Source organism: Thalassophryne amazonica, chromosome 20 (assembly GCF_902500255.1).
Source record: "Thalassophryne amazonica chromosome 20, fThaAma1.1, whole genome shotgun sequence".
NCBI lineage: Eukaryota > Metazoa > Chordata > Actinopteri > Batrachoidiformes > Batrachoididae > Thalassophryne > Thalassophryne amazonica.
Window position 1 is genome coordinate 65542064 of NC_047122.1, and position 17093 is coordinate 65559156.

The window sequence follows — 17093 nt, forward strand, 5'->3', positions numbered from 1 at the left end:
ACAGTGAAAAAACAGAGCTTGGTCAAAATTTTGAGTAATACTTTGGTTGTGGATACACAGGTTCTAATCTTTAGTTTCCATCAGGACAGATTCTGAACATTACCAGTGTTGGAGTTATCTCCCATAAATATGTTTGAGAACTTGATGGAAATATCATTATATATATGTAAAACCTGTGCCAATTCAACATGCAGATCCATCGTGGATTTGCTGTGGTGACCCAGAGTGCAAACAAGGGAGCAGCCGAAGGGACTTACCTTTTTTATATATATATATATACACACACACACACACACACACACACACACACACACACACACACACTTTACAATGTGAAGGATGTAATCCAACACCTGGATTAGAATTTTCCAACTGGTCTGATAAAATAGAGATGATTTGCAGAAATTTGTGAAATCCTTTTAAATAATGACTGGGTGACATTAGTATCGCACTTCTGAGATCAGACGCTCACAGTGCGATAACTCTTGAATGCTTCTTCACACTCATACATTCTGATGTTGCGGGATTAAAGGTCTTGCTTAATGGCAGCCAATAAGTTTGAGACAAGTGTTTTTCTCTCACCTCTTACACTTAGATTTATCTGTCTGGTGAGTGGATGGAACCTACAACCTTCTGACCACTTCCTTTGTGGAGTTCATGATCCTGCTGATTGTTATTATGTTGCGTCCGTCATTCCTTTTAGGTTTTGATCTGATCACCCAGTTCCAGCTGGATGTGATCCCACTGAAAGGTGTGAGGAAGGTGGACGGTTCCACTTCCCTACAGGTGGCGTACCGGCTCGACAGGGAGGCCAACTTCCAAATTCCAACTATGTAAGTAGAGTTACTGGGGGGAGGGCACAAAATCTGAAAGAACAGAAGTGATTTCAGGTGTTGGGTGATTACCGGTCCAACACAGGTGGTAGTTCACGGTGAGCGGCGTATAATTGATGTCGTGCAACATGTCTGAACATATTTGGCATCTCAGACACAAAGAGACAGTGAAGGTACTTTTCGTGCTCAGTTAAGAGACACCACTTCAAACTGTATATTAATGGGAAACATGAAGCACCACATTCACCAAGATGTCTTGGAATATCTTAAAAGGTAGTCAGTTTCTAGATAAATTAAGTGGATATGAAATACAGTGTTTTCACCAGGAAATAAGGATATTTGCCAAGATTTGGTTCTCAAACCATTTGTTTACTCCTGGACACAATGAGAAGTTCCTGGTCCTTTCTGTGTAGTAATCATGATAATCATATCCTGTAATGAATCAGAAATGATTTATAAAATACGAGGTTTGTTAGAATATATGGATTTCATTCATATGTTTTTACGTCAGCCAAGCTTGAACCTTCATGCGCATGCGTGAGTTTTTTCACGCCTGTCGGCAGGCTTTGAGTGAGCACTGGTCCACCCCTCTCGTCGTTTTTTCATTGCGAGGAAATGGCGGAATGATTTGGGCTTTGCTCCATCAGAATTTTTTCAGAAACTGTTAGAGACAGGCAGCTGGAAACCATTCGGAAAATTCATTTGGCTTTCAGTGAAAATGTTTTGGGCTTCACAGAGAATCCACTCCTGTGGATTTGGGACTCTGATGGACTGAGTGGACAAAAACTAATGTCGGAGCACAGCGCTTCCAGATGTGAGCAGAAAACATACAGATAACGCAATGACAACACTAACATCTAACAGATGTCATCTAACAAGCTAACAAACAAGTACAGGACAAAATGGTAAACAAAGGTGCAACCACAGAGGAAGCTCTCCATCTGATGTCCACTCAGTTTTGATCATCCACAAAACTTTCAGATGGACAGTCTTGAAGTGCAGAGTTTATTTGTACTTTACACATAGTACAAATGTGGTCGAATTGTGCATGGAGTGCGCCTGAAGCAGGAATCATATACAATACGTGTAAAGTCATAGGTGCCTCCAATGCCTCATACACCTGTTGCTACAACTGTCTGTGCACACCAGCGGCTGAAAGACGGAGTGTGCACTGTGCGAGCCCATCGAACCCTCTTATGACGTCAGCACTTGCATGGCTGACGTCATACTTGACAGCCATGACGTCGTTCTCACTGTGTTTTGTACAGTAACACTACCTCTAACCTTAGTGACATGAAATTTGGGGTTCCACAAGGATCTGTCTTAGGCCCCCTGCTTTTCTCCCTTTCTATAGCACCCCTTGGGCACATATTGCAGCATTTTGGGATTACCTTTCACTGCTACGCAGATGATATTCAGTTATACATGCTGATAACTGCTGATAATCTCGTTCACATAAAATCCTTAGAAGATTGCCTTGCATCAGTGAGAAGTTGGATGTCTAGAAACTTCCTACTTTTAAACTCTGATAAGACTGAAATGATGGTTCTTGATCCAGTGAGACATCGACATCATGTTGACCAGTTAACGCTCAACCTCGGCTCGTGTGTCATACATCACACTGACAAAGTGAGGAACCTTGGGGTAATTTTTGATCCTTCGTTGTCCTTTGGCCTCCACATTAAAAATATTACTAGGACTGCTTTCTTCCACCTGCAAAATATAGTGAAGATTCCTTCCATCCTGTCTATGGCTGATGCTGAGACCCTGATCCATGCGTTCATCTCTTCTAGATTACTCTACTGCAATGTTCTATTTTCTGGTTTACTGCAGTCTAGCATTAGGGGTCTTCAATTGGTTCAAAATGCTGCAGCCAGACTTTTGACAAGAAGCAGAAAGTACAACCACATTACACCCATTTTGGTATCTCTTCACTGGCTTCCTGTCCCAGTGAGATCAGATTTTAAGGTTCTGTTACTAACCTATAAAATTGTTCACAGACTGGCACCTCCCTACCTAGCTGACCTAATTAAACCTTACGTACCGGCCCGGGCTTTACGTTCTCAGGGTGCAGGACTACTTTGTGTCCCTAGGGTGAATAAGAAGTCTGCGGGTCACAGAGCTTTCTCTTATTGTTCCCTCTTCTGTGGAATGATCTCCCTGCGTCAATAAAACAGTCAGATTCTGTAGAGACTTTCAAGTCCAGACTAAAGACACACTTATTTTCCCTTTCATATGGCTAGTATACTGGTACAGTTTTGTTTTACGCTTTTTACTCTTAATTCATTTTATTAGTAATTGGAGCGGGCCGCGGCCTCAACTTTACCTAAATTTTGGGTCTTTTAGTGAAGTTTAGGGCTCGTGGCCGGCGAGCACCTTAGTATTTCTTCTGTTTTGCTTGTTGTTTAATGCTGGCAAATTATACAGTATTTTTTGTCTTTCTGATGCCTGATTCTGTTTTTTCTCTTTGTTTAAGGTGCAGCTCCATCCAGAGATGGGAGTTGTATTTGTGTTGGCGACCCTCCTGTCCTGTGCGCCAACAGCATTTCTTGTATATTCATCCATGAATTGTTCTGTGAATTGTTCTGTAATTTATGTCTGTAGCATGGCCAAGCAGAGGGTCACCCCTTTGAGTCTGGTCTGCTTGAGGTTTCTTCCTCAGAGGGAGTTTTTCCTTACCATTGCTGCTCTGGGGGTTGGTAAGGATAGACCTTACCTGTGTGAAGCACCACTGCTGGTTGTGAAATTTGTCTAAGTGCCCCCATGAGTGCAAACAGACACAGTGACACATTGGTGTGTGCGCCGAACTGGGGGTGTGGGTGTTGACAGGAGCGCCTGTGGAGATCTTTGGTTCTGGACGTCCCAGCTGGAGAACATGTAACGTGTTTGGACGGACATGAACTAACAACTCCCCACTGTGACATGCGTGTGTCTGCTCGCTGTCCTCATGTGGACATACATATACTCAACAAAAATATAAACGCAACACTTTTGGTTTTGCTCCCATTTTGTATGAGATGAACTCAAAGATCTAAAACTTTTTCCACATACACAATATCACCATTTCCCTCAAATATTGTTCACAAACCAGTCTAAATCTGTGATAGTGAGCACTTCTCCTTTGCTGAGATAATCCATCCCACCTCACAGGTGTGCCATATCAAGATGCTGATTAGACACCATGATTAGTGCACAGGTGTGCCTTAGACTGCCCACAATAAAAGGCCACTCTGAAAGGTGCAGTTTTGTTTTTATTGGGGGGGGGGATACCAGTCAGTATCTGGTGTGACCACCATTTGCCTCATGCAGTGCAACACATCTCCTTCGCATCATCCATGAAGAGAACACCTCTCCAACGTGCCAAACACCAGCGAATGTTAGCATTTGCCCACTCAAGTCGGTTACGACGACGAACTGGAGTCAGGTCGAGACCCCGATGAGGACGACGAGCATGCAGATGAGCTTCCCTGAGATGGTTTCTGACAGTTTGTGCAGAAATTATTTGGTTATGCAAACCGATTGTTTCAGCAGCTGTCCGAGTGGCTGGTCTCAGACGATCTTGGACGTGAACATGTTGGATGTGGAGGTCCTGGACTGGTGTGGTTACACGTGGTCTGCGGTTGTGAGGCTGGTTGGATGTACTGCCAAATTCTCTGAAACGCCTTTGGAGATGGCTTATGGTAGAGAAATGAACATTCAATACACGAGCAACAGCTCTGGTTGACATTCCTGCTGTCAGCATGCCAATTGCACGCTCCCTCAAATCTTGCGACATCTGTGGCATTGTGCTGTGTGATAAAACTGCACCTTTCAGAGTGGCCTTTTATTGTGGACAGTCTAAGGCACACCTGTGCACTAATCATGGTGCCTAATCAGCATCTTGATATGGCACACCTGTGAGGTGGGGATGGATTATCTCAGCAAAGGAGAAGTGCTCACTATCACAGATTTAGACTGGTTTGTGAACAATATTTGAGGGAAATGGTGATATTGTGTATGTGGAAAAAGTTTTAGATCTTTGAGTTCATCTCGTACAAAATGGGAGCAAAACCAAAAGTGTTGCGTTTATATTTTTGTTGAGTGTAAAATATATCGCTGTTGCAATGGGTTGCAGTGAGCATGCGCACAGTGCGCACATTGACAGACTACCCCAGGTGAAACGGACCGTCAGATTATAACACAGCGGGTGATCTGAATGTCATGTCACCCATGTGAGCTTTGTTCCACATGACACAGTGTCTGTCCTGTGGTGCGCCGTCCACAAGACACGTAGACAAGTAGAAGGTCTGGTTCATAGTCTGCTGTCATCCATCCTAACAATATGACCCACACACTGAAGCTGGTTCTTGATGATAACCTACTCGATGCCCTGTAGTTTGTCTTCAGCCAGGATGCTGATGTTGGTACAGTAGTCTTCCCACCTGATGCAGATGATAATCCTCAGGCAGTGTTATGATATACTAATTATGATACTGCTTCTTGTATATTCTGAAACCACAACTAATAATACTGTAAATCAAAGGCCTACAGATCCAGACTTGATCATTCAAACGGCTTCTTTCATTTTCGTATTGAGCTTCCAACTGGTGTTTTGCAGCCACACTGTCGTCCTTGTTTGCAAGCTTTCATAAGTCTGCTCCTTTACAGTGAATAGACACTGATGGATCGTTTTTACTGACACACAGAATGAAACAATATGTAAAAACAGTTTGTAGGTCAAGTTTGTTTCACTGGGAAACTTTTGCATTCCATAAAAATGAACCCTTATCATTTGAAACCTGTTTACTATAACCACAAAAGAAAAAAAATGTCAGGTTAACTGTTAACTGCTTAACTGTATAGATTTGCTTTGGGTTTGTAATTAGTCGGAGCCTTTTCAGCTCCTGTATTTGGTGTCGTCCCACTCTGCCGCTCTGCTGTGTGCCGGTTAATCTTCCTCTCATGAGCCCTTACGTAACCCGCTGGCACCCGGCATCAAACCATCCGGGTCCATCACACAGAATATAAAACACGTTTGTGTCTGCACAGGTCCGCCAGCATGGTCCGCACTTTGAAGTCTGTTGGTGCTATCGAGCTTTCACTGCACTCCATCATTCTCCTGAAAGGCAAAAGCAACACATTTTTACTAAAAGGAAGAAAAAAAAAGAAACCTTTGGCAGAGCCGGAGCATGGTCTCTGTTTTACTGGGCTGCAGGAACCTGGATTCTTTTATTGCCTTAGGTACCTTGATTGTTTAGAAGATTGTTAGAGGCCCACTGAAGCTGTTGTCCATGCAAAAGAAGAGCAGAAACCACCAACACATTGTAACTGAATCCGTGTGATTCCGCGCTGCGACAGCCTCTTTTCACTGTTTCTCATTTGCGATATAATAGCCTTAAAGCCCATCTTTGTTTTCTTTGAAGCATGCAGCTTTCATTTATTCTGATCTGAATCTCAAAGATGGCGACAGCTTTGATGAAGGGGTTATTTTTATCCATGGCTATGTTGATCAAAGTCGTACTCATCTTCTGATCATACATCAGCTTTAAATCAAATCAATTTTATTTATATAGCACCAAATCACAACAAACAGCTGCCCCAAGGCGCTTTATATTGTAAGGCAAGGCCATACAATAATTACGGAAAAACCCCAACGGTCAAAACGACCCCCTGTGAGCAAGCACTTGGCGACAGTGGGAAGGAAAAACTCGCTTTTAACAGGAAGAGACCTCCAGCAGAACCAGGCTCAGGGAGGGGCAGTCTTCTGCTGGGACTGGTTGGCGCTGAGAGAGAGAACCAGGAAAAAGACATGCTGTGGAGGGGGAGCAGAGATCAATCACTAATGATTAAATGCAGAGTGGTGCATACAGAGCAAAAAGAGAAAGAAACAGTGCATCATGGGAACCCCCCAGCAGTCTAAGTCTATAGCAGCATAACTAAGGGATGGTTCAGGGTCACCTGATCCAGCCCTAACTATAAGCTTTAGCAAAAAGGAAAGTTTTAAGCCTAATCTCAAAAGTAGAGAGGGTGTCTGTCTCCCTGATCTGAATTGGGAGCTGGTTCCACAGGAGAGGAGCCTGAAAGCTGAAGGCTCTGCCTCCCATTCTACTCTTACAAACCCTAGGAACTACAAGTAAGCCTGCAGTCTGAGAGCGAAGCGCTCTATTGGGGTGATATGGTACTATGAGGTCCCTAAGATAAGATGGGACCTGATTATTCAAGACCTTATAAGTAAGAAGAAGAATTTTAAATTCTATTCTGGAATTAACAGGAAGCCAATGAAGAGAGGCCAATATGGGTGAGATATGCTCTCTCCTTCTAGTCCCCGTCAGTACTCTAGCTGCAGCATTTTTAATTAACTGAAGGCTTTTCAGGGAACTTTTAGGACAACCTGATAATAATGAATTACAATAGTCCAGCCTAGAGGAAATAAATGCATGAATTAGTTTTTCAGCATCACTCTGAGACAAGACCTTTCTAATTTTAGAGATATTGCGCAAATGCAAAAAAGCAGTCCTACATATTTGTTTAATATGCGCATTGAATGACATATCCTGATCAAAAATGACTCCAAGATTTCTCACAGTATTACTAGAGGTCAGGGTAATGCCATCCAGAGTAAGGATCTGGTTAGACACCATGTTTCTAAGATTTGTGGGGCCAAGTACAATAACTTCAGTTTTATCTGAGTTTAAAAGCAGGAAATTAGAGGTCATCCATGTCTTTATGTCTGTAAGACAATCCTGCAGTTTAGCTAATTGGTGTGTGTCCTCTGGCTTCATGGATAGATAAAGCTGGGTATCATCTGCATAACAATGAAAATTTAAGCAATGCTGTCTAATAATACTGCCTAAGGGAAACATGTATAAAGTGAATAAAATTGGTCCTAGCACAGAACCTTGTGGAACTCCATAATTAACCTTAGTCTGTGAAGAAGATTCCCCATTTACATGAACAAACTGTAATCTATTAGACAAATATGATTCAAACCACCGCAGCGCAGTGCCTTTAATACCTATGACATGCTCTAATCTCTGTAATAAAATTTTATGGTCAACAGTATCAAAAGCAGCACTGAGGTCTAACAGGACAAGCACAGAGATAAGTCCACTGTCTGAGGCAATAAGATCATTTGTAACCTTCACTAATGCTGTTTCTGTACTATGATGAATTCTAAAACCTGACTGAAACTCTTCAAATAGACCATTGACCACTTTACCATGAAAAGATTTTCAAAACTGCAACCTGGTTGGATGAAAGGTGTGATTTTTATGGCGTAGCCGAATTAAAAACAAGTTGGCCTTAAATGAATGAAAATACACGTCTCCTTTGCAACCACACTGTCATCCTTGTTTGCAAGCTTTCATACGACTGCTCTGTTACAGTGAATAGACACATGGTGAGTGGATGAATAGATAGAAACAGTTTTGTAGTGAAAGGCATCAGAAGGCCTATTCATACCCTGCACACTCTGCACAACACAATATAAATGTACAAGTAAATATACAGTACTGTGCAAAGGTTTAAGCACATTTAGTGCATTCACAAAAACATTAAAAAGTGGGAAAACCTGGGGGGGGTATATAAGTCATAGCAGAATATAAGTCGCATCACCACAAAAGTATTTTAAGAAAAATGTGACTTAAAGTATGAGTAATTGTGTTTTCCAATCATTTTAATTGTGTAAGATCATTTGCAGCTGTTTGTGTGGTATTCTATTGGCCAGTAGACTTACAGAGAAATTATATATAGAAAAAATATAGCTCGTATATTCACTTTTGTTGGGACTGATGTTGCCCTGACATGCCTGTAAAAAAAAGGGGTGTGAGTGTGGGGGGGTATCAAATGCTACTTTTATTATAATATAAAACTTTTGTATAGTTCTGTTTGTATGTCTGTAATGGTGTTTTTGAATATGCATGACTTCATCACATGATTTCTGTGTGACCTTAGTTGATTTCCACATATTTTTCTGCTCAGTGCTCGTTTTACATCATGCATCCACATCTCTTTCTTCTTAAGATACACCAAAAAAAAGTGTTTTTTTTTTTTTTTTGGTTTTTTTTTTGGAGGACATTTTCCTTGACATTTTCCTGTTATTGGTGTTTAACCAAACTACCCCAAAATCTAGTCACCTCTAGATATCTAGCAGCATAATATTCCCACCAAGTGTGAAGGAAATAAGTCGTTTTTGATTTATCTTGTCCACAGATACACATGCCTCTGAAAACATACAGTGTGTCAGTGACTCCACACCTCACAGCAGTGGCGGCTGCCACATGGGGGGGCGCTCGGGTGCTGCCTTCCCAGATGTGGAAGGGAAAAATTATATATATATATTTTTTTTAAAAGTATTATCAATGTCAGTTCTACATATATGCCTACATGTAATCTGAATTATTAAAACATTTCCACAAACTGACTCAACAGTGCATTTCTACCGATAGAATGTATCATTTGTCTTCTTGGGCGCTCACTCAAAGAGCCCCTTGAAGTGCAGCAAAATGAACAATTGTGTGTGGTTGCTAAGGAAAAATAGACCAGGGCCACTGCTGCTTTTTACAGTATTAAAAAACAACACAAACACACACATACAACTCGAAATGGCAAATTTAAAGAAAAATGACCAATCTGCATTTTTCTCTGTTTGATAGAGTAATTATACATTGTGACCGTATTTATGTAGAACAGTTAATGTCACTCTTTACAGAAGCACATGAATGCATCGTGAGGTTGCCTTTTTTTAGACCTCTTCTTGCATAACACACTGTTTTGACAAAGTACAAATAAATGGAAATAAAAAGGAGACTTAACGTCCCTGCTGAGCTTGTTTTTTTTGTAATTTTGTTCTCAGGCTGAATTTCCCTCGTGGCTTCCCTGATGAATACTCCTTCATGGCGACCTTCCGTATGATCAAGAACACAGTGAATAAGGTGTGGAACCTTTGGCAAATAGTGGATGAAGATGGTCACAAACAAGCTGGGGTGAGGCTGAACGGGGATCAGCAGGCTCTGGAATACTTCCTGATGGGCGACGATGGGAACCTGCAGACCGTCACCTTCCCGGGCCTGTCCGTGCTCTTCAACACCAAGTGGCACAAAGTGATGATCGGAGTGGAACGCGACCAGGTCACCCTGTATGTGGATTGCCAGCCGGTAGATCGGAAACCCATCAAGGGCAAAGGCCCGGTCAACACAGAGGGTGATACTCTTATTGGCAGGCTGGAAGCTGATCCTGAAACCTCTGTTGTGGTGAGAACTGCCCACTGCATTTAACAATGTTCACTGACTCTCCTTAGAAGCTGCATCAATGAAACATTAAGGTTTATACGTGTTGAGCTGTGCTGGAATTCTTAAGTGATGCTGCCACAGCACAGCTGCTCAGCTGTGTTCCACTGGAACTATTAGAGGAAGTTAATCCCTGCAGAAAACTACATTGTTGCATTGTGCTCAGCAATTAAAAACCACTGGAACAAAGCATTTACAGGTTGTTGCTGTGCGAGTGAATGTATCGTTTGTGTGCTTTCAGTTTGAACTCCAGTGGATGTTGATCCACTGCGACCCAAAGAGAGCCCAAAGAGAGAGCTGCAGTGAGCTGTCGGCCTCTGAGGTACAGTGACACACATCTTTTTGGGTTCATGCAGGTTAATATGGCTTTTTGCAAGATCTTGTGCAGAAATGCTGCCCAACAGTTCTGTGTTTGGACTGTGGTTTTAGGTGTACAAATATTTCTTGGAGGCAAAAGTGCTGAGAAGCAGACATGAAATCTCAGTGTGCTGATCCAAATTACTCTACAGTTTTAGTTTGTTAACCCTCTGTGTACTTTCAGTAATTCCCTGTTTAAGATGCTTTCTTTTGGTATAATGTCTAGGTGTGCCATATCAAAATGTTCAGAACAATGTCAGTTTCCTGAGCATGTGACACATACTCGTCTGAAACATTCAGACCTGATGCTTGCTAGATAGATAGATAGATAGATAGATAGATAGATAGATAGATAGATAGATAGATAGATAGATAGATAGATAGATAGATAGATAGATAGATAGATAGATAGATAGATAGATAGATAGATAGATAGATAGATAGATAGATAGATAGATAGATAGATAGATAGATAGATAGATAGATAGATAGATAGATAGATAGATAGATAGATAGATAGATAGATAGATAGATAGTATTAATTCCAGTGATTAGTAAAATTTAGCCTTGCCTGATGCACATTTGGTACATCTGCACTAACTGCTATTGCTAGAGTTTGAAGAAAGACCCAGCATAGTGTCTTCTGTGCAAGACTTTTACAATTTCATAAAAAGAAATACGTATTTATTCATACTTATTGCATTCATAGTTGTTACAGTTATAAACCACAGCAGCTCAGACTATTAGGAGACAAGACTTTTGTTTCTGTGGCACTTTCAAAAACAAAATATTACAAAGTGCTTACATAATTAAATACAAAAGACTAACATTAAATACAGCTTAAATTATAAACTTTAAAGCTTTACATACTATAAGCATACTTTATTATTACAATCCATAAAAGGAATAAAACAGATTAATACAGCAATTTCATAACAACCTGTATGTAAGAGCAAAAAAAAATGTGTTCTAAGTCTTAATTAAAAATAGTCAAATGCAAGTGATCGTATAATCTCAACAGGTCAATAATTACAAAAAACAAGCAAAATGCCCATATAGCCTTCTAACTTCTTTTTCACCTTAGGAACACCTCAAACTGCAAGATAAGAGTGCCAAAAATGGAGAAGCATATAATGTGGCACAAGTTATGACAATGCCATTTCACTCACTATTACATATGTTAAAATAAAATGTGATCTGTGTGAGATAAGCGATGTCACCGCTGGTCATCTGATTTGATATACAAAAAGGTAAATAGTGTGGTGATATGATCAAATTTCTTTGCTTTTGTTGCTGCATTTTGACGCATTCACACTAACATTATCGATTCATCTTCATTGACGGGATCCTGAAAAGAAAACACACTGCATGATGGTTTTTTTTTCGGGGGGGGGGGGGGGGGGGGGGGCTGTTTTCAAATGAAATATAATCATAAGTTCATTAATGACCTGACTGCCTCAGAGAAATATTTGTAGAATATAAAGAAGGTGTCACTTTGGGTAATTCTACAGTAACAAATTTTCAATCACATTAAATTTTTAATGGTATGTTAAAATGTGGCCAGATTGTGCCATCACTGTATTTCTGCTGCCGTAGAATTAACCTGTCGATGTGAAATTTGACGATGTTTGTGTGAAAGACTGAAACCGCCTGGTGCGCTGGATGAGACTTCAGGCTAACTTTTCTGCAGTATTACTGTAGTACAGATTAGCGTTTGAGTATTCAGCATGGCATACACACTACTGTGACGATGACCAGGTACGCTTCTGCTGACACTTTTGGTGATGGTGGTGTGACTGTTTTCACTAACTCTCCATTTATCTGATTTCTCTTGCTTCTTCAGATGTATGCCAATGCTGAGGTATTTATTCTTTACTTCCTTCTTTTTGCCAGTAATCTACTTCAGTGCTTGGGTTTCCTCATGGCCTTGTTGCTTTGTGCTATTGCTAGTTTATAGAAGGGTTTATTTTTATCTTTTGCTTTTATGGGGTTGCTTAGTTGAACAATTTAACAATTTCAGATGATAAATCATGTTGTTGGTGAGGAGAAATGTATCCTCGAGGTGACACATGAGGAGACTTACAACTTTCAGTGGTGGGCACAGCTAACCTAAAAGTTAGCTAAAATAGCCGCTAATCCGCGAACTGAGATGAGGCTAAACTGATAAAGTGCTAAAAACATTTCACAGAAGGTAACTTTTATTAATAAATTTATAGCTATGGTGTGTTTTGTTCATTTATTTTGCGATAAAACCCTGAAAAACACCACTAAAGAGCTGGAATTTTTAATATTTTGAAGCATAAAAAAGGAGGTTCCCAAAAAGTTTATCACGCCAAGATCAGATAATCAAGATGTACACAGATAATTAAAATTAAAGTGCTCATTTCCATTCTACATATGGTTTATTCACAGTAAAGTTTGTTCAGCTTCTCCCTTTTTCACTCAAGGTCACCAGAGGCCGACATGTTGATTTGTCACTAGATTCATGCCGGATGTCCTTCTTATGCAACTCAGCATTACGCAGACAATGGGCCGCTGGTCTTATTAAAACCAGGAATCTTCTGCTTTGGATGTGAGTGCATGAAGCACTGGGCCACCACGCAGCCCTATGCAGGACAAAAAGGTGTAAATAAGAAATACAGATGGAAAATTTGTTTAATGATCTAATCGGGCATTGGTCTGGCTTGACCTTTTGCTGCTCCGTCTCCTGGAGGTGATGATGGTTACCTTTGCATGACGTCAGTTGTTTGGATTAATGTGTCCCCAAATAAGCACGTTGTAAGCTCCAGCAGGAACAAATATACCACATGACGAACTGTGCCCACTACTGACAACTTTATACAACCCCAATTCCAATGAAGTTGGGACGTTGTGAGAAATGTAAATAAAAATAGAATACAATGATTTGAAAATCCTCTTCAACCTGCAATCAATTGAATACACCACAAAGACAAAATATTTAATGTTCAAACTGATAAACTTTATTGTTTTTGTGGTAATATTTTCTCATTTTGAAATGGATGCCTGCAACACGTTTCAAAAATGTTTGAACGGAGCAACAAAAAATGGGGAAAGTTGATGAATGCTCAAAGAACACCTAATTGGAAACAGGTGAATGTCATGATTGGGTATAAAAGGAGCATCCCCAAAAGGCTCAGCCGTTCACAAGCAAAGATGGGGCGAGGATCACCACTTTGTGAACAACTGCATGAAAAAATAGTCCAACAGTTCAAGAAGAATGTCTCTCAATGGTTCAATTGCAAGGAATTTAGGGATTCCATCATCTACAGTCCATAATATAATCAGAATATTCAGAGAATCTGGAGAACTTTCTAAACATAAGCAGCAGGCTGAAAACCAACATTGATGCCCATGACCTTCGATCCCTCAGGATGCACTGCATTAAAAACCGACATTGTGTAAAGGATCAGGAACACTTCAGAAAACATTGTCATTAACACAGTTTGTCGCTACATCTACAAGTGCAAGTTAAAACTCTACCATGCAAAGTGAAAGCCACACATCAACAACATCCAGAAACGCTGCCGCCTTTTCTGGGAACGAGCTCATTTGAAATGGACAGACACAAAGTGGAAAGGTGTGCTGTGGTCTGATGAGTCCACATTTCAGACTGTTTTTGGGAATCATGTGTTGGGAAAGTGTAATGACACGGACCCCACAGGGGCCGTAATGAACGGACAATGAAAATGCCAAAATATAACAATTTAATGTTGTGAAAATGTGCACAATACAGATGCTGTTTTTAGGTAACAGTCAATTAAATCACAGATGACGTGTGGGCAGGCTCGAGGATAGGAGATGCCTGTCCAGAGAAGATCCGGGCCCCACACGATTTCCACTGCCAACGGAGACCTGCAACAAACCAGAGCCGCCGAGTCCTGAGTCCCTAGGTGGCCACAGCCTCCAGCTGTCAGATCTGGTACTGCTGGCAGGAAGAACAGACAGATTATGGTGGGCGTGTGAACACCCAGTAAACAGTCAACCAACAAACACAGTTCCTTCTGGTGGAAAAACCTCCACCTCCTGAATTCAGTTACTCAGAGTACGTGCAGATCCTTATGTAACACTCAAGTTTTGGATTGAGAAGCGGGAACGCCAACTCCTCCCAATGTCCACAAACTCAGCAACCAGCTGTGTGTATACAAAAGGTTACAGCTGCAAAGACTCAGATGCAAAAACGTTACAACTACGAGCTCAGAAGTAAAGACGTTACAAGTGACAAGCTTAGCTGTAAAATTGTGTGCGAACGGCACTGAACGGCTGAGAGTTTACCTTGTAGGTGAGCAGATTTCTCGGCAGGGAGGTGGAGTTGCTGTCTGGCTTTTATGGGTAGTGTGGATAATGAAGTGATGAGTGACAGCTGTCACTACCGGAGCTCCAGGATGCTCCTAGGAGGTGGCTGTGCCCTCTGGTGCCTGAAGCCTGCCTTCAGGCAGGGTGCCCTTTGGTGTTGGGCCAGCAGTACCTCCTCTTCTGGTGGCCCACACAACATCATGGACGTCGAGTCCTCTGGACAAAAGAGGTAAAAGACCATCCAGATTGTTACCAGCACAAAGTTCAAAAGCCAGCATCTGTGATGGTATGGGGGTGTGTTAGTGCCCATGGCATGGGCAACTTACACATCTGTGATGGCACCATCAATGCTGAAAGGTACATCCAGGTTTTGGAGCAACACATGCTGCCATCCAAGCAACGTCTTTTTCAGGGACGTCCCTGCTTATTTCAGCAAGACAATGCCAAGCCACATTCTGCACGTGTTACAACAGCGTGGCTTCGTAGTAAAAGAGTGCAGGTACTAGACTGGCCTGCCTGCAGTCCAGACCTGTCACCCATTGAAAATGTGTGGCACATTATGAAGCGCAAAATACAACGGAGACCCCGGACTGTTGAACAACTGAAGTCATACATCAAGCGAGAATGGGAAAGAATTCCACCTACAAAGCTTCAACAATTAGTGTCCTCAGTTCCCAAACGCTTATTGAGTGTTGTTAGAAGGAAAGGTGATGCAACACAGTGGTAAACATACCACTGTCCCAGCTTTTTTGAAACGTGTTGCAGGCATCCATTTCAAAATGAGCAAATATTTGCACAAAAACAATAAAGTTTATCAGTTTGAACATTAAATATCTTGTCTTTGTGGTGTATTCAGTTGAATATAGGCTGAAGAGGATTTGAAAATCACTGTATTCTGTTTTTATTTACACTTTACACAACGTCCCAACTTCACTGGAATTGGGGTTGTATACAAAAGAAGTTACTTTACATTGTGTCCCATTCACTGACTGGTTTTCTCCTCCTTCAGCCCAACAAATCATTGCAAGGCCCCCCAGGAGCCCCAGGACCAGAGGGTCCACGAGGCCCCACAGGAGAAGACGGCAGAGATGGAAGAGATGTAAAGACATGGACTTCACGCAGAACAAATTGCTACATGCTTCCTTTGACTGATTTCTAGTCACCATCATCATAATCTCTGCCTTCTTTGACTATATTTTTTAATCTACAGGGTCTTCCGGGGTCTCCTGGCAGTCCAGGCTCTCCTGTAAGTATGAAATGATGGAACCACAAGAATCTAGAATGTCCAACAGCCACAATACTTTCAAATTAAAGGAGACATTTGCCATTTTTCAACCTCAACTCTGTTTTTAGATGTTTTTGGGGGACATCCTTTCACTTGGGACAAAGATAAGTTAAGAACACAGTGCTAAAATACCCTCGGCCATATGAGCCTTGTGTTCTTTATAATTTGCAGTTGTTTAATTAATTATTAAGCTCCTATTGTCTTACATACAATTTGTACATGTTTAATAAAGCCCCTCTATCAATCAATATTTAAATTATAAAAGGCATCTGCATGAGTGTTTACATGACAAGATGCACATGTATGTGCGTTGTTGACAAGAGTGGAAGTTGGGCAAATCAAGGAATATTTGAAGATCACCCTTTGTGCATATGCAGGTATTATGTGACAAATTTAGCTCCATAGGAATTTAGCTTTGCATTAGCGGACATGAGCATTAGCGCTACTGTTGTGCTAATGTTACTGCGCTGCTCTACACTGAGGCATTAAAATTTCGACTGCTGAGAAAGGGCTTTGTACAGGGGCTGGACAGTATGAGTGATTGCAATTCAGTTGCAGTCACTCAGTGGACACTAGTACCGAGGAGGACTGCTAGGCTAAGGCAAGTGGCCAAATGTATAATCAACAGTTTTAAAATATTTGCTTAAATTTAGTGAGGCAATTGGTTTCCCCCATTCAGTGGCAATAAGAAATGGTTTACTCTGAGTAAATAATTGTTTTCACCAGTTTTCCTTCTACTATGAAATTAACATAAGATTACTTAAACATAAGTATTAACTGGTGTTGATCAAAAACAACAATGAGGGAAAGAGAGAAATGTGTTTTACTGGTGCTGTGTCTTTTTTCCCTTTTTGTAGGGCAGCAAAGGGGAACAGGGGGAGATTGGTCTTCCTGGACAGCGAGGACTGCCAGGTCTTCCAGGATCTGCTGTATGGATCTCCTCCACTGGAACATTTTTTTATCTATCAAAATATTTCCATCCACAAATGAGTAGATATATGGAGATACAGAAGAATTTGACTGTCAAAACCTACAAGC

The 17093-nt window shown here is 41.2% G+C and overlaps 1 protein-coding gene across 1 annotated transcript in view; it reads left to right on the forward strand.

Moving 5' to 3' along the window:
- Positions 1 to 17093, forward strand: part of LOC117501531 (collagen alpha-1(IX) chain) — a 50943-nt gene that overhangs the window by 30657 nt on the left and 3193 nt on the right. Inside the window, exons 3-9 of the mRNA XM_034160420.1 lie at positions 704 to 833; positions 9667 to 10063; positions 10341 to 10408; positions 15007 to 15031; positions 15780 to 15869; positions 15981 to 16016; positions 16913 to 16984. Coding sequence (XP_034016311.1) covers positions 704 to 833; positions 9667 to 10063; positions 10341 to 10408; positions 15007 to 15031; positions 15780 to 15869; positions 15981 to 16016; positions 16913 to 16984 — 818 coding nt within the window. The remainder of the gene's footprint in view (positions 1 to 703; positions 834 to 9666; positions 10064 to 10340; positions 10409 to 15006; positions 15032 to 15779; positions 15870 to 15980; positions 16017 to 16912; positions 16985 to 17093) is intronic.